Genomic DNA, 27,552 nt, shown 5'->3' on the forward strand with positions numbered 1-27,552 from the left:
AATGTTAAGTCTAACCCATAAATTGAATAAAATTCTTGAAATAAAAAAAGTAGCTTATTGCAGGGGTCATTTTACAGACCAGCATGTTTGTTTGTTATATAAATGAAACTAATGACCCAAGACCAGTGTGATATGGACATGGCTCGCCATCATTTCAACTGGCGTGGATCACTTATGTTGTGCGTTAACACTCCTTCTGTTGTAATAGACTCACACACACACACACACACATTCACAAATACTGGCACTAATTTCATTCTTCTGTTCAGCAGTCTCCCCCTCTCTGAGTCATCCTTTTGTCTGTCTTTGTTAACGAGTGCACGCACACACACACACACATGCACTATGCACACCAGCATTCACACACTAGTCCACCGTGAAGATACAGTCACCCCTTCTTGAGTCAGCCCTCTCCCTCTGTTGTTACTCTAACACAAACATACTCACACACACATAGAGCCCCTCTCTCTCTCTCTTGCTGTACACTTTCCACTGGCGTCTCGCTCTGCCCTGCCTTCTAATCAAAGCCATATGTTCCCCAGGTCCCTCGCATGAAAAGTCTGTTCTGTTTGCAGTACTGTTCCCAGCGTAACCAGCCTCTCACTTTGTTACTGGCAGACGGAGACTGTGTTGAAAATGAAAGGTAACCTGCAACAAAATTCAGTTAGATGTTTCATCCTTTTAACTTTCTTTTCCTTTTCTTTTTTATTCTTTTTTTTCACAATCTGTTTGATTCTGGTGCTTTAAGAAGGTGGTGAAAGTTAGTAGATGGATAGTTTTCTCTCACTTCAATCCTTTGCGCAGCTGTGTCAGTATTTATGAACTCTGCTGGTGGCTGGTGGGATGCAGTCTTAATAAAAAGCCTTGATTTTTCCTGACACATCACATAGTTTAGGATTTTTGGAGTGTGGATGTTTGGGCTTAAACGTTTATATCATTTTCATTATAGATCAATCTGTTAATTCTTTTCACAATTAATTAATTGTTTAGTCTCTAAAATGTTTAAAAAAAAGTGAAAAACTCTAATTGAAATTTTGCAGAGCCCAAAGTGACATCTACAAAATGCGTTTTTTTGCGTAACCAACAGTCCAAAACTAAAAGACTCTTCTTTTACTATCATAAACGACAAAGAAAAGAAGCAAATTCTCTCATTTGGGAAGCTGGAACCTGCAAAAATTTGACATTTATCTTTAAAAAAATGACTGAAACAATTAATTGGCCATCAAAATAGTTTTCTTTCAGTGAATTCATCGACTAATCTTTGCAGCTCCAGTGAAGGTTCATATACTTCTTCACATAAACCAACTATCATTATCTATTATTTAAAAACAATTACAAACAAACCCATGGTCCAGGAGACCAAAACATTGCCCATTTAGCCTCATTAAGCGACCATGACTTTTGTAAACATAATCGGCACTCTTGTCATGTGGGGGGATCCACCAGAAAGTGGCATGTGACTCACTTTGGGTCCCAACCCAAAAAATAATAATACTACTCCCTTCATATTAAGGGTAATATGCGCTTTAAATTCTCCTAATAAGGGGGATGCCACCCTGTTCATCTGGTTATGGACAGAGTACAGATTTGATTTAGCCTCAGTTTTCTTCACTAAAATTTACTGGTCAGCAGATGGAAAGCAGTTTTCCATCCGATCTCTTGAACTGTGATTCTGTGCCCAAACCTAGCTGGGTTCGACCCCCGGGGTTTGGAGCAGTGTGAGCTTTTGGATTTTCCCAAACTTCAGTTTTCAAGGCACTATTTAGATGTTCCCATCGTAAAAATTGACTGACTGATTGTTAATGGCTGACTCCCATGTGTAATTAGGAAGAAGAAATCTACCAATTATGGGAATCAGTTGATGGTTTTTACTTTAAAAATTGGAGGTTGATTTAGAGTTTGTATTGAATAAGAATCATACATTGGGGTCGTGACTCATTAAATGTGGCAGTGGTTCAGGTTTGAGGTGGGCTGTAACAGAGAACTTGCTGATTAGAAGTCTGGTCCAGTTTTTTCTCAGCCAGATCAAAACTTGGCTACCTGCAGTCATTTTGTTTGACAATAATGCAAAAAAAATCCAAATTAAGTTATGCCTTACATATGTTATAATCAGAAACACTCACATGACATTTGTTTTTCATTAGTGCATTTTTTTACTTTATATATGTCCCATCTGTGCTGATCTCTCCCTTTATCTTAATCAAGGCCTGTGTGCTGCATGGTACCATTTGCCAGTTTCTTTTCAACTGTGACCAGTTTAAGGAATGTGATTCTATTGTAGTCATATGATGCGTCTTTTCTTTGCTGACTCCCTGTGTTAAACAGAGGGGGGTTCTTTTGCATGAAGAGGGTTAGTATACTGAAGATTTAAAGGGAACTGTGCAAGATTTTCTTTTACTGGATTTCTATACCTTGTTTTGATTCCCGATAAAGTTCCACAACACTGAGTATCTACTTTATACAGCCTGATTTAGTCTTCAACTAACAACTACCTGGTTCTCCAAAGTGGGGGCAAGCAGACCAGCATCTACTGTATGTAATACACTGACTGTGACGGACTGACTTCATGCAACTAGGGATGCATATCAGCACGTCATCGGTATTGGCAGATATTGGCTTTAAAATGAAATATTTTTTTATGACAGAGTGAACTAAACATCAATCCTAAGTTAAAGTTTTTTTCTTATTATGTGCAATGAATGAATATTACATACACTCAAAAGCATTGTATTTCCATCTGGTGGTGGGTCATCAGGATAAGAGTATTCATACTATGATCCTAATTCCACTACAGAAGTGACTTGATGATCAATAACATTAGTTGGGGAAAAAAGTGGATGTATCTATATTGGCATTGGTTTTTGGCCAAATGGATTGTTGTATATTGGCATATCCGATTGATAAAAAATCCAATATTGTGCATCCCTACATACAACCCCACTTTCAAAAACTGAACTATCCCTTTAATAAGCCATCTCTGTGCACTCTGGTTTGGATACCTATTGATTGCTCCTTCTCTTCTGCCAACTCACTTTAGCTACATTGTATAATTTTGTTTAGTATTTTCTTAACATTCCTGGGAATACTTGTCAATAATTATGAATATTTGATGGTAGAGTTATTTTTTTTCTAATAACACATCTAGTGGTTTAGATTAAGATTGATAGCAATGCCAAGTATGTCCATCCCTGATTGCATTACGTTCTCTAATGTGTAATTTTCCTTTTTGCGGTATTGTTATTTCCTTGATTCCTCTTCTTGCTCGACTTGTTACTTGACTTACCTCTTGGAGTTTCTCAGATTATGAATGGAATTCAGATTAGTTCGTTTTTGGCACTGTCTTTGCAGTACTAGTAGTCACCCTTTTTGCACCACCAAAGCATTTGTGACCAAAAAGATAATCTAATTGAAATCTGTGTTTTCACTGCGTGTCTGTGTCTTTGCATTTGGGTGACACAGTTGGTGCGTCATTCTATTGTACTCGCATGGCATGCCTTTTTTCTCTGGCCCTTTCACAACAGAGAAGGGGATTCCTGCTCTCCCTGACCTGTTTATTATTCCGCTGGAATGCTAAAGATCCAACACTGAATCTTAGTGTGAAGTATTTAGCAGAGTATTTTGGAGGCTCAGGAGGATAAGTTGCATTTCAGCTGAGTTTGAATCCAGCTCTCATTATACACTCTTAGATTTTCCATGCCATTTATACTCCCTCTTACTTTCCTCATCCACTGACGTGCTATCAAGTAAGCTTAAAAGTAATCAAAAATCTGAAGTTTTACAGTTACTGCCAGTAATTCATGGTGCTGCTTTCCACCTCTGTGATTTGGCTACATTGTCCTCCACTCCGTGTGAAGTTAGACCTAATAATCACATACCAGGCCATGAGTCATCGTTTGGATGAGTTGTGAAATAATCCCTCATGAGTGAACATTAGAAAAAGGCTTTTATGTGAGCGTGAAGGCCTCCTGTTGGGGGGATAAACAATGATTTAGGACAAGGGTGCAAAAAGGTTCTGGTCCTGAGATACAAACTCATTAAAGGAATTGTTACTCTTTTTGATTGACTACCCACAAGACAATAGATTATTACACAAGTGCCATTAGTGTTTAAATCCACAATTTCAATAAGTGGTTAAATGTCTCAACTTTTAAAAATGTGTTGCCTACTTTAGAGCTGTGTCAGATTTGCCATAACCACCTTGAGCCTGGATCTACCATTTGCTTATTTGCTTATAGCTAAGAGTTTCCTGTTTCCATATAGTTCTTGGCAGTTCTTCATTACAATAAAAACTTATGGATGAGACTCAGTATAGTCTTAGATTTTGGATATTGTGTTGTCTTTTACTGATTTTAAAGGCTGCAATACAACAAAGTGATGTAATTTGTTGATCTCACCAGACACATAGTTATACATCAAAAATCTTGTGAAAATATTTTATGACAGCACTGATTGTCAACCCTACAATATCATCGCAGTATTGATATCGAGATTTTTAATTTTGTCCATATCACTTCCTTCTTCTATTCGTAGAAATATGGTGACATGGGCATCACATAACAGTCCTCTTTTTTACCAAGTGTGTTTAACTTAAGTGCTCAGTGTCGTCAACAAACACTATTTGCTGCATATTTTTGATAATGTGACCATAATTAAATTTCCATTTCACATTAGATAAAACTCACTTGTAAAACTTGAGAATTCACTGATGTAGACCTGTGATGTCATTTCACAGTGCAATACTGTAACAGGCCCTGTACGTAAAGGTGGCATTAGCATTGCATGGTGTAAGCTCTAAAACAAATAATACTGTAGATCATTTTCAAAACCCTTTTGAGATAAATGAGGGAACATCTGACACACACCCACAAATACAAAGAAGTATACGGAACACTTTTGTTGGTAACCATCTGATTCTGATTATATTCCGTTTCTTCAGGGCTGTCAGAGATGCTGAGATCATCCCCTTTTGCTTTCATCACCATGTGTTACACTTTATTGCAGAACGGAATATGTTGGTAGTACCCAACAGTTCTCTGTTAAAGCAAGATGAACAGACAACTGTCTGTCTTTATTTTATGGGGATTTTCCAGTGTACAGCTGAGATCACAGTTTTCCTTGGGTTTTATTGAAGTATACAAGCTTTTTAGAGAAGTATACAAGCCCATGTTCAAACTGTTGCCTAAGTATGTATTACAGTCATATTTTAATGTTTATCTGAATTAAAAATTCTAATATGTTCAATCAACATTTGTGTATTTGTGAGCATGAGCTAACTTGTAATGTCATCAAGTGTAAAGTTTGAACTGCTCCATAGAGGATGAATAGAAGCCTGATTTTGTGGCCCCTCAGAGTGTTATTTTCTTTCTTTTTCTTCATGCTGAAATTAGCTTTATTTATTTTATTGTAATGTTCTCAGGTGTGAAATAGAAAATGTACCCTTATACTGCTGCCACCTAAAAAGCAACTCCCATGTTCTGCAAAGTAAAATTACTGTTTTTGTCAATGGAGACCGGCAGCTTTGAGATAACTGCTTCTGTTCCCTGTAGATGGTAGCACTCAGGTTTTGTATCTAGGAGAGAGCTGTTCATGTTTACACATTTTTTTAGGCTGTCATAGACTATGGATTATGTATGATGTTTGAAAGTGTGTGTAGGTATCCTTTAAGTCTCCAATGGTTACCTGGCAACCTGATAAGCACAATAAGACTTTAATAACCCCTTCTATGAACAACAACTTGCAATTTTTATACTCCTTTCATTCTTTACAAATTACATAAACACATGGATTGGAATTTATAAATTATTATAGATACCAATGCCATTATTGAATCTGATTATAGGTCTGATTCTTTGTCGAATATACCCAATTGATTCCCAATCAATTTTCAATGTGGAAAAAAGTAGGCTAACGCAGGTTTTCAACTTCAGTGTTACTTTCCTATTATCTCTCTATAACAACTGAATAGAAAAAAGTCTGCATGTGACTCAGGTGTGCAAAAACTCCACTGTTTAACCGTTTTCTTTGTCAAAGAAAACCTGCTAAGCCTGCCTGTGTGCCATTAATATTATTATGCTACAGGATATTTACCGTAGGTAAAGGATGTGCATCTTGGGAGGGAGCAGTAGCACTTGTGCATAGCCTGTCAAATACATGGCATTCCTGGAATTTAAGCCTTTGTTGTGTAGAAAGATGTTTCAGCATATTGCTGGTGTTTCCGCCTTTATGGAAATAGTCATTTTTCAGACATTACAAAAGAACTGCTGTCATCATCCTTTGTGACATGAAGACACTCTTTTCTTTTCTTTTCTTTATGTTTGCAATGAATCCTTCTTGCTGCATGTTTCCAGTAGTGCAGACCATAGACTGTAAAAATAATGGACATGGCTACTGTGATTTCACCCCCCCCCTGATTTTAAACCTTAAGTTTAGTATTTTGGCCATCGCCGTCTTGTGACCCTATTTTGGCAAGAGGCAAGCACTGTGAAGGAGCGAGAGGTGGATCTGACTGCTAAGCCGAGGTCACTATCGGCAGACAGTCATGTTACATGTTACTCAAAGCAGCCTTCCTTAATTATGCATAACTTTAACTTTAATAATAATAATAACTTTAATATAAAATACAACAGGTGAGATATCTAAAAAAAATCACCACCTGTACAGTTGTCAACAATGAGTAAATTAGCTATAGAGTCCAAAACCGCTTTTTGCATCTGGCTGTGAACATGTTTTTTAATGCTGTGAAGTTGCACATTTTGGCATGAGACTCTATGGGGATAGCATGGCTTTCAGAGCGTGCCTTGAGCAGCCATTTAAAGAACTGCATTTTTTGCACTTGTCCATTGGCTTCATTTTTCTGTTCTGGAGGTTTTCTGCTTGGCATATACACAAGAGAACATGGTCAGGAAAACATGCCGGCATCAATAAAAATAATTGCTAAGCTCGGAGGCATACGATTCTGATTAATTTGAAAATTTGGAATCAGGAGGTTGTTAAATGTGGACCAAAAAAAGTTATCTCTGTTTCTAGTCTTTATGCTGAGCTAACCAGCTGCTGCCTATATCTTCATATTTACCGTACAGAACTTAGTGTAGTGTTACATATACAATCAGCACATCTCTTAAAATGTTGAACTATTGTATAATGTTATACTAACATATATGTGTGTGTGTGTGTGTGTGTGTGTATATGTATATGTATGTGTATATATATATATATATATATAATCCATTCATGAAATAAAATGCTAATGTGTCACTGCCGCAGTCTGCTTCACTGACACACATCCTGTGCTGTAACTGTCTGTCAGATGACTGTCAAGGTGAAACACGTTTATATCAACAAACCTCAAACACACTCTGATTGGCTGCTGAACTTGCAGACTGACTGTGGTAGGCCTATCCCTCGTGTCAGTGTTTGTCTCTCTCTCTCTCTTCTCACTTTGTTTCACTCTCTTTCTCTGTGTCTCTCAGTTGACAACAACACAGTGAGCGGGAATCCTGATTCACCTGATTAACCAGGAGCATTAGCTTTACAAGACTGTTTAAAAGGCTTGTCGGCGATTAAAATGTAAGTAGTAGCATCAAATTATAATGACCTAATTATATTACTTTTAAATTATAAAATGTCATATATTTTCTAGGAAAAGAAGCTTGGTATTCTGAGTGTCATGTGCTGGATGACATTGTATATAATACAATAAGTGAAGTAGAAGTGATTTAGGGTTTTCTTGGTCAATGCACTTGTCAGTCTGTGTGACCTGGTTTCCCGTGTTTGTGGGTGTGTGTCTGTCTGTGTTTTTGACCCAAGGCTGAGATTTAGCCTGAGAGAGACATTTTATTTCCTGGTCAGGGTCACAGTTCAGCTGATAACAAAGGCTTCCTTGAAGTGTGTCATCATTCTTTTTTTAGCAGTTTTCTGTTGTGTATTTTTATATGTTTAGTCTGCTATAGTTGTGTTGCTGAAAAGTCTTATTGCTATTTAATTGGCTATTTCGTCAGATTATAAGAACTAAATGCAGTCATGAAGATAAAGACTGATTAGCAGCTGTAGTGCATCTAAATCAAACCTTACTTTAAGTCCACGTTTCTATTTTGATGTAACCACAGTGTGGAAATGCTATCCTGCTGCTAATTTTAGAGTGTTTTTTAAATTAGCTTGATGGCAAGCACAGCTGTCTATCATGCCCCTAGGCACATGGCTTCAGGATTTAAAACTACAGTATCAAACCTCTTGCCTGGAGTAGCCAAAATGTACGCTAGTCTCACCCTTCTAAAATATGATCGGACAGGTTCATGCTGTAATGTGTGTGTGTGTCCTCAAATGACATCAGCGTCAAGGCAACAGCTAGCATCTGTACAGCCACAACATGAGCTGAAGCAGCACATGATGAACACAGATGGTTCCCCAATAGAACATGTTGTTTTCCATGTTTTTTATTACGTCTTGTCTGCACATTGCTGCACTTTCGTTTCTCATTGCTCCTCCTAGTCGTAGCAGTGGCTATGACTTGCCTGTGCAACAGTTGCTCGTCTCGCTGTCTTCTGTTACTACGCCCCAGTTTATTGGCAGGCTGCTGCCCGTAACTTATCATACATACCAAACTTGATGTGTGATTTTTGCCGATTAGGAATATAGACATGTACACACAGGTACACAGACAACTGTTGTGCTATTGTATTGCACTTAAAATTTGATGCCCAAAGGTTAGAGTTTGATATGACATGGGTAGTAGAGAGAGAGAGTGTGTGTGTGTTTATATATACTCTGTCAACTTTTAATATATCTGGTTTGACCTGTTGGTTAACTGTGACACATTCAGGCACGATTCTTCCTGTTATGGCTCTCAGTGCTCAGAAAAATTAAACGTGAATGCTGATAACTCGATGATAAAGGTATTGATTTCTGAAAACTGCCTTGATTTTGATTTGTTTAGCTGCAGTATAAATATCCACAAATTAAAGTGATAGTCTTCATCATATTGTGTCTGAGGTGAGAAAACTTTTTTTTAGCATATCAGTGAATCAAAAGTCTTGAAATATCTCCTTTTATTCTGTGGTGTAACTCCAGGCAAGTTGCGCTCATGTGCTGCAGTTTCGGTCACAGAGTATATTGTGCAACTGAAATCCATTATTTACCTTGGAACTTGTAGTAAGTTAAATAATATGGGCTAATGTACGGCATGTTTGTGTGTTTTCAGTGTTTTGATATCAATCATATTTCATTAAATTACATAAAATGTATTGATACTGAACAGGGAAAATCAATTATATTTTCTATTTATTTAAATATAAAATAATTCATGGAGTGATTGAAGTCAAATATTGTACACATCTCATGATCTGAAATATTTCTACCTTGACTTCCCACCTCTTTTTTATGAAAGGATATAAATCTTGTTTGCACACCTTCCATCAGCATTTTTTACAGTGTTGGTGCACACATTTTTTTTGATGTATAACTGTGACACGGCTGTGACTGCTGGTATTGTTTTTACCTTATGAGTGTGTGTGCGTGTCATCCTCGTGAAATGTAGTCCTGGTGACTCTTATTGTAGCAGGAACTACCACAGAAGTGGTTTTGAATACTACTACAATACTACTACTGACAGGTCAATTTATGGCTGTCTGTCTATCTGTATGTAGACAGATTTGATAGCACCACAACTATGCAAGTTTTACTGGTGAGTAGGTGAGATTGCAGTGAAGGCCGAGTTCGATAATGGTTGTGGTCTGAGCAAGGGTGCCAGAAGTAGGGCAGAGGCAGTAAGGAAGGAGCCTTTGCCCCCCACTTTACGCACCTCGCCCACATTTGTTCCCATCGCAAGATGGTCTCTAGTAAGAATACAGATTTTATACCATTTCACGGGAAGGCAGAAATATGTAACCACCTTCACTTGCCTAGACTACACGTGTATTAAATCCTGGGGAACTCTTGGCATGTCTCCTTTTTATTATTACAGGAGTGGCTCACTCTTTTAAAACTGTCTCAGCAACTCCAGTAAAACACTAATGATGCCTAGCGATCAATGCGGCCTTGTTTTGTCTGTAAAGCTCGCCTGTGGTGCAGTGCTGCATTCAGATGATTTAAAATACTGTTGTAGATAGGCAGGGTGCCACATTAATATATATTCTTCTAACTTGCGCAGTCAAGTACGTGGGTCAGAGACGTAGACTGTATACAAAGAAGTGTGACTGCTTACCCCTACTGGACAGAAGTGAGGCCAGAATATACCAGATATGGCTGTTGCCATCTTGCTCTGGCGACTTCATTTGGAGCCAGAGTCTGCGCAGTAGCAATCCCGGTGATGGAGTTATCTCCCAAACACCCGTTTGACCATTCATGAGCAGCGCCACTGAATGCCAGCACACCAGTTGGTTCACAAAGCCAGCTACTAGGGAGCAATCAAGATGTTTAGCTCTACTTTTGGGGAGCTGTCATTTTGTCCATCTTTACATGCATTCTGTGGTCAGAAAGCCAATATTTACTTGCCTCGATACAAATTGTTTTATTTAGTAGCGGTTGTCAAATAAAAACAAAGACTAAAGTTGATTGTCATGTTATGATTTTTATGGGAAACTTAAACCAGGTACAAATTAAAATATGAGTATTAAAAGGTTTGATGTTAAAGTTTTTGAGAAAATAATCAGGCGGTCCTTATTGTTGGGCCCTGATGTGTGGAATTACAATGTTCTAGCACCAAACAAAATAAGCATAAACCAAGCAGTGCAATCTCCAACTGTCAGAAGCTGTTTTTTGAGCTATCAAATCAGTGTTCTTAAAAGGCTGCAGCTAAGATGCAAAGTAGATGAAACCATGTGAAGGTTAGCTGTCACTGCGAGCTCATGAATGGAGCACTTGTCTGTTTCATCCCTTTGGCCAAAGTTTTGTCTGTGTGAATGTAGCACAGAGCCTTGAAAAGAGGCTGCAGACATCCAACACAGACACCTTGATATATGTGTGTGTACACGTGTGTTCAGGAATATGTGTGTGTGTGTGTGGGGGGGGTGATGGTCACGCGAATGCCTTGACTGCTTGATTTACCTGTATCAGTTAGTTGTGCTCTTTCCTCCCTGTTTTGTATTACACACACATGCACTTAAAGTGTTGCTGGTCCTCCCTCTCTGGTTGGTGCCACATTCCTGCTTTGGCCCACGCACTTTGGCATGGAATAAGGGCTGTGGTCGCCCTAATTATGAGGTTTCAGGCACTAGATTTTTGGATTTATACATCACTGGCCACCACTGACGGTACCAGAACCACACAATTAGTATGCGTACATGTTGCGGTTGAGTGTGACTGTTATGGATGTCATGCAAGCAGGGTGCATAACTAGTTCTGATTTATTCACCTACCAGTGTGCTGGATCGATTCAGACAGATTAATTGAAATGAAATCATTTTTTTCTGAGATATTGGATAAGAGACATTATTTCCAGTTTACTGTAGAGCTGTGTGAAAGCCAGCTCCTGAAAGCGGTCTGATCAGTTTCATAGGCGTTGTTTCCTTTTCTCTTATCCAACTGGCATTCTAACAAGTTTGCATAATTTGCTTCTTTGTGATGAAAAGTGCTTTCATCAAAGACAAAAGTATTTCAAGACTGCTGGACAATATCAAATTAAAAAAAAGCTGACAGTGATAATTGTAGGCGAATACCTCAATAATGCTAATAAGTGTTTGTAGTTGAGGAGGAGAATGTTTAGGGATGCATCAATGTTTGATTGTATGAAGTTTGTATGTATTAACTAGCATTTCAGACTCAAAGAATGTTGTTATTAGGGGCGTAAATCAAAAGTCAAGATATTGTAGGGCTGCCCCCTGAAAGTCAGACATTCAAATCATCAGTCCGAGACACCTTAGTCAACTGAGACTTCTTCATGTCAAGTGGATCATTATTGCACGCACTTTCTGGAATCCAACAAAAAATAGTTCCCACCCGTATTTTTGTTTTAGTTTTCCTCATTATGATGTAAGTTTTTCTTTCTTTCCAAGTATATTTGGGGGGCATTTTATACTTTTATTGATAGATACTAGAAAGACTACCTTACCTCTTGAGGTTTTCTCATGGTGTTAATCCTGACTATTTCGCCGAGACGCAACATTTCTGAGAAATTCAATTCTGGTAATAGTCCAAACATACTCAATTATTTAACTATACCAAACACATAATAACATATGCTACACCTCATACATCATCTCAGGAAATTGGGATAAATGTGCTGTTTATAGTTTTATTCCTATTGCGCCAGAAAGTTTTGTATGAGTATAAAATGAGTGTTGTTCCTTCCCTCATTTTTCCCTCCCCGCTGAAATTCATTATTTGTTGTTTCAGTTGCGTTGGTCACAATGGCTCACACTCTGTCTGGTGATTCAGCTGAATAGTTATAGATAAGAAAGCTGATGTGATGAATGAAGAGAGCACTGAAGGAAATAGGAAAAAGTCTTTTAAAGTTACAAAAATGTGTTTCTTATGAGTCTTTGAGTTTTAACCTTTTGCGCATTATGTATTTGTATTAACTTAGTCTTGAACTTTAAAGTTCTCTCACCTGAAACAATGGAAATCCCTTGTGAAAAGCACAGAATGATGATTGGTGCGTTCTCTCGCTGTTTCTCTTTCTTTTTCTCAGGGTCTGCAAGTGGATAACTATGCCATAGATACATGTCAGGACCAATCAGGGCTAGCACACACAGGCACACACATGGCCCTGTGAGCTGCGACTGTGGACCACACTATCAAGGAAATTCCTCAGTCCTCCAGGGTCACCTCCGTGGGTTCTCTATCTGCCGGTTTGTGCAGCTGCACAAGCTTCTGTTTCTACAACACACACAGAAAACTCACACAGAGCACACTCTGTATGGACATGTTGTCTTAGTCACTCAAGAGGCCACTGGAAGCTGAAGTCATTATTTGCCCCAGCACAGACCAGGACCATGATGGTGCCCTGAAACCGAATGAGAAGCTTTGGACTGTTGTGTAGCATGACCTGAAGTGGATCTCTCTAGTCATCTAAGTAAGTATTTTGAACTGACTTACAATACAGAGGGTTTGATAATGATGGTATGATATAAGTCATTCACCCACTTATTCAGTCAATCAATCAACACAATGTGAAGCTGCAACAGACAAATGTGCTTTGATCCCCTCTAGCTGATACTGTGTGGATATTTTTAAATGTCTGAGCCAACGCTACATTCAGGGACTCCCTGTCATTAGTCATCCAGACCATCTGAGTTATGAACATGACAGTGCTGTAACCTTACACAGTATATGGGTTATGAAGTCTGCAAATTTCATTTCCTCTGCAAATTTCATTTCCTCTTGCTGCTTTATGGAGCCACTAATTGAGATGGAAGACGTTGCTTCTCAAATGTTAGGGATTATGGAAGTCTGAGGGAAATGTGTTTGACTGATGCTTGCATCATAGATGCAGTCTAATGCAAACCAATTTTAGATAAATAGATAAAGGGTTTAAAGCTATAGTTGGTAACTTTTATGAAAATAACTTTTTGTTGCTGAAACTCTCACTATGTTCTTAATGAAGTCCAGACAGTAAGGAGAAAAAAAAAATCACGTCCTGCCTCTCTTCCTGCTTCACTTAATGGTATTTACTAGAATTTACTGTGACTCACTGAAAACAACCAATCAGAGCAGGCGAGTCTTAGAGATTTAATCATGTTAATCACTGCTGCGGTCAAACAAGTCATGAATCAAGATTATGTTACTGCATTGGCTCACCTCAAGTGTTTTCAAAAACATATTTCAGTGTACTGTTTAGCTGTAAAATTATACACTGTACTTTGTGACCTGGCTGCCATGTTGAAAGCAGTCAAGGGAAAACCCAGCATTGCTTACTGGCCAAAGCAAACTTTCTCATTTTACAGCTAAACAGTACACTACAATGTGTTTGTGAAAACATCTGAGTCAAGATGTTTTTGTTTATATTTGATCAGTGCTGGAGTTTGACAGTTCACAAGCAGTGACTGACATGATTAACAGCTGGTAAGATACTCCTTGGATCTGATTGGTTGTTTTCAGGGAGCCGTAGTAGATTCTGGCAAAAGCCATTTGACACCGTTGGAAGAGGAGAAGAGACATGATTTTTCACATTTAATTTGTCTCGTGTACTTCTTTCAGAACATAATGACAGTTTCAGCAAATGTGGAAAAGGGTTATTTTCATAAAAGTTAATAACTGGGACACATTGATGTTCTTTGACATAGAGACAGATAAGAAGTCAGTAAGACAACCTTGTGTCGCCTGGGTTTATTGCAAAAAAATTTTTTTATGAAAGATCCCAACTAAAGCTTTAAGCCAAAGTCTTCTAAATGTTGTAAAGTTACATTTCTTCCGCTGTACTGTCACCAACAGCAAAGTGTCACTTATTTTCAAGGCTGCAGCAAAACAAAGGATAAAGCGGGATGTTCCAGGGAGACAAGATGTCAACTGAAGAAAATCAGACACAGGTCCTGGCTAAGCATGCTTCATCTCCATCCAGTGGGAGCACACCCGGCAGAGAAGCTAGACACTCAAATGACAGCCAGGAAGTAGAGCAACACTTGGACCAATTGTGGCAATCAAAACAACAGAGCAGCCCTTCCCTCCTCTTTTATAGGAAGTTGCCGTGTGACAGCGGGAAAGTGTCAATTTTGGACGAGGGATACGACTGTTTGGATTACACCTTAAAACTCTCAAATGCTGCAAAGAAACTTTATCCAGAGCTGTCGGCTGGCAAGAGAATTGAAGCAATAACTAACAAAGTTATGCCGATACCTGGGAAAAGTACAGAGGGATCTCCGAGCCAGCTGGATACCCCTGGAGAGGGTGTGGATGCAGGCAGAAACAGAACTGGCAGCAACCGCTGCTCCTGCACCCTGGCTAGCCTTTACACAAGTCCAAACATCTATTGTTGCCACAGCCCAGGATCCAGTCCGAGCCCCAGCTCCAGCCCTGTTCACAGTCCTCGACTATGGCCCAGCCCCAACCCCTCTCAGCCCAACCAGCGACACATCCGCCGCAGCAGCCTGCCCGTGTCTGTGCTGGCTTTTCACAAGGTAATACAGGAGATAGTGTCTGTATATATTTAGCTGCTACACCAAAACTGTTTTTGTGCTCTAAAATGCTTGTTTTTTTAGTACAAGAGGACAAAAACAAATGTTTAAACTGTAAATAACCCCATTAGATGGACCATTTGAAGAACTGCTAATTAAGAAACATCATTAAGAGTATTTTAATTTGCCATGTTTTCTCTTTCTAGACATCACCCTGCCTCTCATCTCGCTGCAGTCCATCCAGTGAACCAAGCTCTGCCGTGTCATCTCCCTCAAGTTCCCCCCTTCTCAAACACAGCCAACATCACCAGAATGGTCACATTCGCCAGCACCATCTCAAAGATGGCTACTTGAGTTTAGAAAGGCTCAACAGAAGGCCTAGGGTTAACAAATGCTCCCTAGAGAAACTGTTTCTAAGACGGGCATCTCTAGAAACTATGAGGACAAACCTTAGGCAGGATGATATGTCGTCCTCAGGAGTGACTAAGAGCTGCAGCGGGGGCATTAGCAGTGATGATGGGGATGGAGAGGGTCTTTTGGATAACGCAGAGTTTATTAGGAACCGTAAAGAGCGTTCCACTGTCCTGGTGAGGCGTTTCTACAAGAATAATCAAAAGGTATTTACTTGCAACATTCTTTTTCTATTGATCTTGTGAACAGTTTTTGGTGTTTCTAAAAATTGGTATCTTGGAAAAATGAGTTCAGTTAATAACTTGAACATATTTGTTATTTTTTTATGCTAATTTGTTGCTGAAATACTTTCTCTCTTTACATAAGATGACCAAGTCAGTGTGTACTGGGACCAGAGCGATCGTGAAGACGCTGCCATCAGGACGCATCTCAGAGGAAGTCTGGGAGGTGGTTGTTAATCACAGGATATGGAAACCCAGCAAGAAGAATATGTGGCCAATGCTAATGCGTGGTATGGGAGAAGAATTCAGAGTCTGCAGGGAGATACTACGTTTTGTTGGAGTTAAGCTACAGCAGGTAAGAGAATACACAGGCACAAACACAGACTAAGGCTAAGTTCACATTACAAGCAAATGTGGCCCAGATCCATCCAGGCATTATGATTCTGGTTTATCCGTCCGTCCAGTTCTGGCAAATGCGATATCTCAAAAACACTTTGAAGGAATTTCCTCAAATTTATTGCAATTATCCACTTGGACTCAATAATGAACTGAATAGATTTTAGTGATCATAGTTCAAAGGTCAAGGACACTGTGAGCTCATCTATTTCATTCATGTGAATGCAATATCTTAAGAGCACCCCAAGGGATTTTTTTCAAATTTGACACAAACATCCCCACAGCCTCAATGATTCACATATGTCCCATTTCACATCAGACAAGTAACCCAAAAACAAACAAATGTCTGATCATGTATGTTCTGCATACTAATTAGCCCTGTACTTCACTTTGGGAGAATGCCATCTAAAAAACAGCCCCTTGGAACAGTGGGCGGACCCTTCTGAAACATATTACGAATTGTCCTCCACCTCTGCTGCAATTCATTTGGGAGATGGATGCTTGCACTGCTGTGTCATTAATTTTCCCCCTAATGCCTCTTGTGCAAATGTTTTTTGTTGTTCCAACATTCATACGTGCAAAGTTATCGGTTTCATGTGAGGTGTTTCAGAGCAGCGATCAGTTCACACTGATGTCAGATATGGGTCACTTTAGACATGCATATGAACATTTTAGGGATAAATCTAAATTGAGCATTAAGACCTGTAATGTGAAAGTAGCCTAAGTTTCCAATACAAACACACAATAGAAACATTTCATGCCTCAAGGACTGAAATATGCTGTAAAAGTTGTTAAAAATGTAGATTCAGGACAGCTGTGGTGTGAACTTCTCAGGTCTTTAGTTTATTTTCATACCAGACTGCTGTTGACATGCTCTTGTTAAGAAAGAACTGTACCAGTGTGAAAAGATTTCAAGTAACTCCACGGTTTAAATCAGTACAATTAAACACGTTTTCCATAATAATCCTAAGCCAAGGGTTATTAAAGTTGCATTTTTAAGAGTTTAGGAAACATGTTGCTGTGGGAGGTATTCAGTCTTTATGGTGTTTGTGGCCTTACATCACTGATGTTTCGCCTCAAGCTATAATGTGCTTATTCTTCATGTGCTTTAAAATTATGCGGATTTTCCACAGTTGATAAGGCATTGGATTTAATATGTGGTTTGCTTTTAAAAACCTCTTCGTTTTTTTTAAGCAGCAAGAAAAAGTACATTTCTCAAAAGCTGCAGTGGCACAAGCGTATTTATGACTTGATTGATTTTTGCTTCACTGGAAGAAAATTGTTCTTGGCTTTTGCTATTCTCTGTTTGGGTTGAAATGTTACGCCTGTTATGCATGAGAGATGAATAATTTGTTCAAGGAATATGTTAATAGACCAACACACACTCACACACACATCCCAAAAAACACATACACACAGGCTCTTTGTTCGGGGTAGGCCCCTGCTGCGGAAAAATGATTTATTTTCTGTTAGTTCTGCTCCCCATATTACTGACAGACTGAATGACTGAGCCTTCTGTGTGTGTGTGCGTGTGTGGTTGCGTGTGTGTGTGTGAAAATGGACTGAGCAGAGTGGGCATCTGCATTAAAGTTATAGCCATGGAAATTGGAGAGAAGGTAAATGAGCAAGACAGAGTGAGAAAGTCAGAGAGATGGAGGAAAAGAGAGCACGGGACAGACAGAGAGGAGACCAGGATGTTGCTGTGTTATTATCAAGTTTCCAAGCTAGAGAGAGTGTTTTTAAAAACACGACAACCTCTCACAGGAGCTGTTCAGCTTGAGCAACCTTGGCAGACACAACTCAGGGAATATACAGCTTGTTGCTGCCTTTCATTTGAAGGTGTTTTGTCTGTCACAATTCTTTTAAGCCAGAGATGTGCAAACATTATGAGAATCTGAGAAGAATTTATCAGCAGCATCACACAGGATGCTTTCCTGTTGTTTTTTGTTATCTTCTCCCTCCTCTTCCTGTAACAACTCAAAACACATGGAGACTAAAACCCAGTGCCCTGAAGACACATGCAACCATGGAATAGCTCAAGACCAAGTTTATTATATTGGAATGCAAAGTAGCACATTTCTGTTTGACTTCTTTGCTGTGTGGGGCTGTTGCTGTCTGGAGGTACTTTAAATTCCATTGCAATATATACTGTACATTTGTAAATAGCTAGTTAGATATTAGATAGCAGGAGGTGTCTACGTGCAGCCCTGTCTGCTAGAAATTATGTTTACATACAACTTATTTGAAACAGTAAGTTTAAGACAAAAACAAAATTTCAATTAACATCATGAGGAAATGCTGTGAATTAATATACCTGGCAAGTTGCAAAAATGGTGATACTGAACATTGGGGCTGTCCTGGTAACGGTATTTCCCCTAAGTTGATAAGGATGGCTAAATAGTGCAATGTGCTGCATTACCCCCATTTTCTTGCTGTTTTTGCAAATTCCTGATATTAGTGCTTTGTAAATAAGTGTTATTTTTAGGCTTTTCTAACAAATAATGCTTTTTGAGTGAAAAAGACAGCAGAGTTTTAAAACAAATCTAATAGAAAATACAGAACACTAGGCCAATGAGGCACTATAATGGGCACAGTGTTTTGCATCTAGCTGCTATGATACAGAATATCTGCGCAAGTAGAAATGGATAAAGAGAAGGCCTAAACATGTAAGGAGAGGATGGACCCACTGGTCTGTGTGGGTTCACTATTTATTTCTCCTCCACTGTTTATCACGGATGGGACGGTTGGTCTTTGTGGTGTTTGTCCAGCAGGCAGGTAAAAAGTGACAGTGACACGCGGTTGCTGCATTTCCCTTAAGTTGAATGTTTTTAAGCTCTGCAACCAGAACAAAAAAAAGGTGCAGCACACACAGCACCTTGTCATGCTGCTTGCATTCGTAGCATAGTGTGAATATGCGACCCTCCCATCAAAAAAAACAAACAAAAAAAAAAACATTAACAGAGGGTTATGGGCGGTCGCTTGCTGTCCCCAGGGGTTGTCAAATATTGCAGTTATTGCAACAGCCCTACTAAATGTAGCAGCAAAATGTTCACCACCAATGCAGATAATTTGTTTTCACCCAGATTAGGCAATTCACTGTCCACATGTAGTGACTTCGGCATTTTTTTTATGATTACCTTTTTTGTTTTTTGAATTTTTTTTATCGGCGTTTAACTTAAATCATAATCTGTCCTCAACCCTGAACCAAAGTGCTCATGTTGCCTTAACATAATCATAGACATGAGTGAGAACGCAAATCCAGGATTCTGGTGTCACAGTCCTGCATTATGTATGTCTGCCATCCACTCTGACCACCTCTCTGTGAGTATAGCTCTGTACATGTAGTGTTTATGAGACGTTGTTTCTCAACATAATCCAGGCAGTGATTATGTTGTTACCGCAATGAATTATGAAAGCAATGTAGTAATAGACAAACATAATTTCTTGGAGACAGTTGCTACGTGGGCACTTCACTGTGCATGTGACTGTGCATTTATTATGTGCTACCTTTTTATGATTGGATTCTGACATGTGCCCAGTTGTAATGCATACATGCGTGCATAAAAGCATGGATATGTACTTTTGTCTTTCAAGGGTTCATGCATAGCCACAACAGAGCCAAGCGCTGTCTAAAGTTTCTGACGTGTGGAGGGGGGCTTGTACACTCACGCCATACAAACACACACTGGTACTCGTGTGCACACTGCAGTGTGGTTTCTGAGTTTGCCAAAGTGATTTTATGAGTCCTTTGTGGTTGTAGAAATACGGGTTGAGTTAAGTCGAGGCAGAGCTGCTTTAATAATGAGCCCATTGAAAATGGGGGAGCTGCCAGCACTTCCCTTGTCAAAACACCATCTGAGCTACTCCTGCAAGGGGTCACTAGAGAAACTGTGAGAACACGGAGCAGCAGTGAATAAGTGGAGTTGTAGCAGGGCTGTCATCAAGATCATAAAAAGGTAGAAAAAGTAAGAATGCATCCCATTACAAACAAATGGGAGTCATGCAGTCATAAACAAAAAGATGCAAAAAAAACTGTATGCTGCTGTTTTATGAGATGGCACACCACAGATATAGACGTTCCAATGGAAGATCGGACAGTATACAACATTTAACCTAAAAACTTAACCATATTATTTATTCATATTGAAAAAAGAAGGTCATCTTGTCACACTGATTTAGATTGTAGGTTTTAATTGTGAACATATATATGCGGTATTCAGTGCACAAACTATTGCAAAATTGCGAAAAACAAAGCACCATTTCCAACCGCACTTTATGGTACGCAGGCCCCCTATATGTGGCATGTAAGCCTGACTCCGCAGTAATCATGCTGAGGAGTTTTCTGGAGGTATCCTGTGGCCCCGTGTGTTTATTGCTCAAACTAATGAAGCGAGCCAAAGAACACAGGATTATATGAAGGAGGGATCGGAGCAGGGCAGCAGTGGCAGAGAGAGGGAGGGAGAGATGAGGGAGGGAAGGGTAACACACTAGTAGAGAAAATGGCAGAAAATTAGATTTTAACAGTGGAAAAAGAAGAAAATCTGCCATGGAAGGAAAGTGAGAAACAAGATGGGGGGGTGGGGGGGTCAAGCATGGACTGAGGACAGAGAATAAGAGAGAGTGAGAGAATGGAAACAAAAAGAAGGTTTGGACCAAGACAGAGACACATGTTGTGTTATGTTTTCTATAGGCTTTTATATATATTCATAATAAAAGATGACCATGATAGGGATTATAACAAACTCAAAAGCGTTTAGCACAAGAAAAAAGATAAATTGTCATTTTTCCCTTTTATACTTGGCAGTGTTTCCCATACAGGGTTCCTGTGGATCCTTATTCTAAAAAACAAGGCCTTAATAAGTATTAAACATTCTAAATAAACAATAATAATAGTTCTAAATAAATCTTTCAAAAGTCTTAGAAAATGCTCAGGCATGGCAGATAGGATTTTATGAATGAATAAAATGGATATGAATATGAATTTTATGTTGAATTGTAAAATTTCAAAATAAAATCTTTTGACTTATTTTTTCTTTTCTTTTTTTTTTTAGAATATCCAAATTTATCTAAATTTTCCAAATTCCTTACATATTAGCATTTCCAAGAAGTTTTTTGTTTTATGTTCCAATAAATCTTTGAGAAAAATTATCACATGCCCTAAGTAATTGACATCAATTTCGGTTGCTGTTGCTGTTGCTAAAATTGGTCTTAAATGTCATTCAGAGCGGCATTAAAAAGTATAAAAAGTCATAAATCTAACTTGCCTCAAGCTGTAGAAACCTTTCCCACGGAATTAGAATCTATCAATCTGTGTCCCATCTCTAAATTTCGGATGCTTTTGTGGGTCCATGAATGCCACGCAGGTGAAACTCATCATGAGCTCTTTTTTCTTTCAGCAGCAGGTGAATAACTGATCTGTAGATGTGGTCAGAGATGATCAGATTGATGGATGTGAGCAGCAGAGAGGCGAGTCAAAGCAAGCAAAGCAGCCTGTTTACTTTCACATTTCCTTGTGTTATCTTGCTCCATCTGTGCCCAGAGAACGCGCTGTGTCCCTAGAGGTGCAATTAATAACCAAACGGCATATATATATATTACAATAGCGCTCCTACTCAACAGTCCAGCTCTAAAGATATAAAATCAATACGTGGTGGCAGATGTTTTAGGTGGTGGGCTGCCACAAATAAATGAAACCCTGCATTCCATCTGTGCATTGTGTTATCTTTTTTTTTTTAACTGTAAGGAAGTGTTTCATTACTCTTTGCAGGTTTAACGGTGAAACGCTCACACACACACACACACGCGCACACACACACACACACACACACACACACACCTGGCGTAGGGATCAAACAGTCTCTTAAACTAGAAGCATTTTATTGTTTGCTGTAGTGGAGTCTAGCAATTAGAACCCTGCAGAGTCTTTTCATTTAACTCAAAGTGGTGTCAGGCTAAGTGGTAAGTGACCATGCACACACACAGAGGCACAAACATGAACATACACACTTTAACGGTGTTTACCGTAGGAGTTTGGGCTGATTGGCAGTGGAGCTTAGAGATAGATGCTTGTAAATATGTTGTCTTCCCATTGCTGAGGATGCAAGCTGTCTTTGGGGACAGAAACACATTCTTCTTGTAGGGACGCTCTGTGTTTTCCGGTGTTCTCAGTGTGTCTTCTTATAACTGGACCTAAAGCTAGAATAAAAATGTAGCCAGTTTAAAGCCAGGAATATCTTTGCTGGGAAAGTCAGTCAAAAACGTCTCTTGCTGAAATGTGCCTTGGGATTTGTCTTTGACTTCTCTTTTTAGGTTTTGATGCACACAGGCTTGTGTCTTGGAAATGTTTTTCATAATTTGCACAGTTGATTCCACTGGAAGAGTTTCCTGCCTATTTGGACTTTGGAGGTGCACCAGTCAGAAATACTTTCAATTTATGCCACTTTTTAAACTTTGTTACTATGTAACTTATTTTTCTATGTTTTTCTGACCACATGCTCTGTATATTATAATTTGCTTTTTATTTGGAAATTCCTAGAAGAATTTTGCACAATTGTTTCTTATATTAGTGAATGAAGGACCTACTGTTATATATAAATGCAACTTCTTAATGCCTTCCTTGCCTCCTTTGCATAGAGGTTGTATGCTAGGGTTGGCTGGCTTGCATTGTCCATTCATAGAGTTAATCACTGTAATGTCATTATTTAAAAGGCAATTCTCAACTTGCTTCCTTTATATCTGTGTGAATTTACCTATCTGAAAATGCTGAAAGCTATTGTCTCCACTTTGTTACATCTTTGCAAGACTGACCCTTGCTATCAGTCCACAATGCCCGTCTTAAATTGGGTCAAAAGCCTTTCGGGTACGCTGCTCCTGAGGCTTTGAATTTGCTGTAAATTGAATCGGGTCTAGGAGAGCTGGTCTCTTTCAGTGATTTCAAAAATAAATTACAGATTACAGATTACAGTTTGAGGATTGGCACATCAGATTGCAGATGCTTTGACTGAGCGACCTGAGTCCTACTTTTGCTGTATCAGTGTTGTGATCAGAATTTTTATGGTCTGTAACTATGGTGTGTTTGTTTAATTTGCTGCTGTCTTTCTTAGTCATGCAGGACACTCCTGTAAATGAATTTTTACAGGAGGATTTAAAATAACTAACTACATAAATAAACTCCCCAGCCCACTCATTTTAATTGATGCATGCTACCCTTTACCTACATACATATCTGAAAAATACCATTAAAATGGGCTGATATATACATGGGAAGTCATCTGGCTCAGTGGACATCATGGCATTACTTTTTATGACATTGACATTCTCTATAGCCAAAGACAAAATCTGATGTAGTATTATACCCAGTCTGTAACGATTGCTTCAAATATGGATGAACTTAGAATGATAAATGAAAACAAGACTTTAAAAAATCTCCTTAATCAAATTTAATAGTTATCCATATGGCCGTGGCTCATGTCAGTATGAGTTGCAGGACTACACTGCAGTGCTCATGGTTTCTAGCTTTAGGACATGCTTCTGTCCGTTGAGCAAATATTCATTTGGCTGTCCCAAACAATAAGATGCATCCTGTGACATATGGGAACTGTTGTTAAACTCATTCTTGTTTGTGCTGTTGAATGTTCCCACCAGCCCTGTGCTAGTAAAATGGGTCAGTTTGTTTGAATACTGCTTATTTACGAGCTCAGGTAATAACTCTTGCAAACACATCAACATCTTGAATACCAATTATAGCTTGTTTCAAGGGTAGCGTTTTAAGATAAGACGGCAAACAATATCCGGTTTTAAGACATTCATTCCATGCTCCGGTGTCATGAGGTGACATTGCATTAATTGGCTTTCCTGGTAATTGCTTCAGTAAATACTTGTGTTTAATTTTTTTTTTTTTGTGGGGGTCATCATCATCATCATCATCATCAGAGAGGTGGTATCAACAGTTTTCTTTAAACATATACTGTGTGCATGCGCAACAAACTAATTTTCCTTCTTGTTGGGAAACAATTGAATGTGAGAAAATTGTGAGAATGAAGGTGAGATGGTAATTAATGTGCACACTCACAGTGTTGATGCTCATATGATTGGGCTTGGGCTACTAAGAAGGTTAAGTGAATGAAATTGCAGTTACAGTCACAGTTTGAGCTACTGGAAAGAGGAAATATCTGCAAACTTGGGAAGAGTAATTTTTTTTTTTAAATGTAGGATTATGTAGGAGTCTTTTCTTGCCTATTAGTGTTAAAGCGCACTCACACTACAATCAGCCACTTGCTGTACGTGCACTGTAATGCACTGATAAAAAACAGTTTGGGTTAAAAGGTAAAAGAAAAAAAATGTACGTGAAGCTGTGCTGTGAAAATTGGCTGAGCATGGTGTTTGCATTTTTGCAAGATGAAATGGAGTTGAGCAATGCTGTAGTTTTCAGTCTAATGCAGGACAAGTGCTATTGTTTTGTGTGTGTTTAATCAGCAAGGCATGTACAGTATTTTTGTACGTCCTACTGTCAACATAATGAATCAATTAAGCAACTATGAATTGCATCATTGTAGTACTGAATTTACCAAAGTAAAGATGTTTGTTTAAGATTGATGTAGTGGCTGAATAGATTACACATTTTGAAAAATTCAAACATTTCATCCACATTTGTTACCATCTGAGAGGCTGTGGTCAGATCGATTTGAAGATTGAATTATTACAACTCCCACAGCACAAGATTAGTTGAAATCGCAACTGTTTTTTATTGCAGAGTGCCCCTCTGAGTGTGTAAAATACTTAGATTCAGCAAAAGAAAAGTTCACCCCATAAAATTGATAAATAAATATTTTTCCTCTTACCTGTAGTGTTTTTTATCAATCTAGATTGTTCTGATGTGAGTTGTTGAGTTGAGAGTCTGTATTGATGTCTGTATAAATATATTTTTTTGGCACTTTGAGCCCTACAAGACTCGACGTTAATACCTCCACCATCTCCGCATCTCACACCAAAACAATCTTGATTAATAAATAGTATCACATGTGAAAGGAAAATGTGTAATTTTTTAAATTTTGGGGTAAACTGTCCCTTTAAGTTTAAAAATGAATACATTTTTTCCTCAATCTGCAATTTCTTCTCCAAGATCTCTCTCAGCTTTTATTTCCAAAGTGCAATACACACAGGCATTCAAGCATTCATTCAGCTGAAAAACTAATCTAAAATATGATACTTTAATAGTACATTAAAAAACAAAGCAATGCATAATTGAGGAAGAATTAACTACCCCAAAAAGAGATCCAGCAAGGGAATTAAAAGGATTCAGATTTGATGAGCAGTTTTAATTCTGAATTATAATCATATTAACCCCAACCCTATACACACACACAAATACAATAACACATACACACTTCCCCTCCATGCATGTCACACTCATTTAACCTTGTGTCTATCACTCTAATGTTCTCTCTCTGTGTGTTGTTCCACTACAAAGGAATGTGCCGAGCAGGCCCCTCTCTCACCCAGCTGGGAGTTGCGGCTTAGCCTGAGATTAGTGTGTGTGTGTGTGTGTGTGTGTGTGTGTGTGTGTGTGTGTGTGTGTATGTGTGTATGTGTGTGTGTGTGTGTGTGTGTGTGTGTGTGTGTGTGTGTGTGTGTGTGTGTGTGTGTGTGTGTGTATTGAGACACACTCTTGTTTAGTCAATGTCTGCTTGCACAGAAAATGGGTAGGACAGTCAGTAAATATCTAGCATGCCTTTGTAAGGAGTCCTGTTTTTCACAGTGACAGTATCTTGAACAATGTGACCTCTCCGCTCTTTAAACATGGTGAGACTTCATTCCCAGCTCCTTTGCTTATTATCCTTTTATAAGTTTGCTTGAATCAGCTGCACAGGAGCCCATGTGGCTGCTGCGACTTGTTTTTGTTGATGCACACTCCATCTGTTTGCTTTTGTGGGGTGACAGAAGGGTGTCAAAACTGCATGTGGGTGTGTTTTCACTTCATGGATTTACTCTGAGTGTGTGTGTGTGTGTGTGTGTGGGTGTGTGGGTGCTTGCGTGTTGGCTCAGGCCTCTTGCATCTCTGTGATATTGTGGGAAAGTTGTTGCTCTGCTCCAGAAGCTGTGTAAGTGTCCCTACAGAGATCGAGAGTCGAGTTTGTTAAACTGTGGGTCAGGACCCGACACAGAAACACAAACAGTGGAGAATTTTGACCCTGTAGATAAATACAATACGTATAGACTGAGCACCGATTGTGAAATTCTGGGCAGATACTGGCATTTAAAAAAACAATTTGTCCAATACTGATGTATTTATGTTTTGTTTTTTTTTGTTGGTTTTTTTTTTTAGCTTTTATTTATATTTATCCTCCCTTTTGTACACCTTTTGCTCACAAAAATTACTGAACTATTTTAAAGCAAATAATCCCTTCATGACACAATATAATCTTTCACATGAAAAACAGAAATGCATTGTTATGTGGAATGCGTTCCAAATACACTGAAGGATGGACTTCATACTATATGAAAAAATGTTAACAAATACACACACTTGAACTTCCTGTCACATTAACTTTGTATTCACTGACCTCTCCCATTTTCACCTCCTCCATATGGCATAGCATCTCTGCTCACAGCACCCTGACTCCATTGCTGTCACATGTGTCACACTTTCTCTGCACTTCTTCTGTGATGTAACCACGTGTTAGTACTGAGGATAACCCATCCTGCTGGTTTGATTAAGAAAAGAGCATTTGGATGGAAGTTAAGCAACAGTATTCCCAGAAACAGATTAAATGAGAGCATGAAGCACTCATGTTGTTATTGTTGCACTCGAAGAATAACACAATTGGTGTAAAAATAGGCTGGTTCCACCTCCCCTTCCTAACACTTTGACTCATAATTTGAGTGGTCATCCAGAGGGAATTTAGCCAAAATTAAACCCTTAAGCTTACAGGATGCAGTACAGTGTTACTTTTAATTGTGTTTTCTTTTATGTGAAGCAGCATTAAAATGCATCACCAAATACATAATTATTGAATAACAGGTTGGCATCTCACCTAATGACTTAACTGTCACTTAACAGGCAAAATGAGTCTTTATCAATAAAAACTAAAAGAACAATGTGCAGCTACTGAACTGATGAGCATGACTAAAGATACTGTCATTTTACTGTTCCTGCCCTCTTTTTCCTGATGTACCAGTAAAGCTATGAGAAGTGAGAGGGCTGTATGTAATTGGTTTGAGCAGTGTCTTGTTAAAGGTTAGCTTTGAGTGCCATCTAGAGGAGAAAATATAACACAGTGCTGCAGATGAACTAAATATTTAAGGGATTTGAACACCTGTGACTAAGTCACTATTTATGTTTCATGAGAGAATAGAAATTCTTGGCATACAACCTGCCCTTCCTGTTGCTCTTTGATCGGCATGCTTGGTGTTTGCATGTCGGTGGGTGTGTTTGAGAAGTGTCATCAATTATAACAGATAAAGAATCACTGGCTTCTCAA

The 27,552-nt window shown here is 38.8% G+C and overlaps 1 protein-coding gene across 2 annotated transcripts in view; it reads left to right on the plus strand.

Moving 5' to 3' along the window:
- Positions 1-27,552, plus strand: part of plce1 (phospholipase C, epsilon 1) — a 107,355-nt gene that overhangs the window by 2,413 nt on the left and 77,390 nt on the right. For both annotated transcript variants that reach the window (XM_088069773.1, XM_042507637.2), the window contains exons 2-6: positions 7,470-7,566; positions 12,623-13,006; positions 14,387-15,047; positions 15,251-15,661; positions 15,822-16,031. In XM_088069773.1, coding sequence (XP_087925899.1) covers positions 14,415-15,047; positions 15,251-15,661; positions 15,822-16,031 — 1,254 coding nt within the window. In that variant the 5' untranslated portion in view covers positions 7,470-7,566; positions 12,623-13,006; positions 14,387-14,414. The remainder of the gene's footprint in view (positions 1-7,469; positions 7,567-12,622; positions 13,007-14,386; positions 15,048-15,250; positions 15,662-15,821; positions 16,032-27,552) is intronic.

Source organism: Plectropomus leopardus, chromosome 19, assembly GCF_026936395.1.
Source record: "Plectropomus leopardus strain MGB_pleo_1.0 chromosome 19, ASM2693639v1, whole genome shotgun sequence".
NCBI classification, from domain to species: domain Eukaryota; kingdom Metazoa; phylum Chordata; class Actinopteri; order Perciformes; family Serranidae; genus Plectropomus; species Plectropomus leopardus.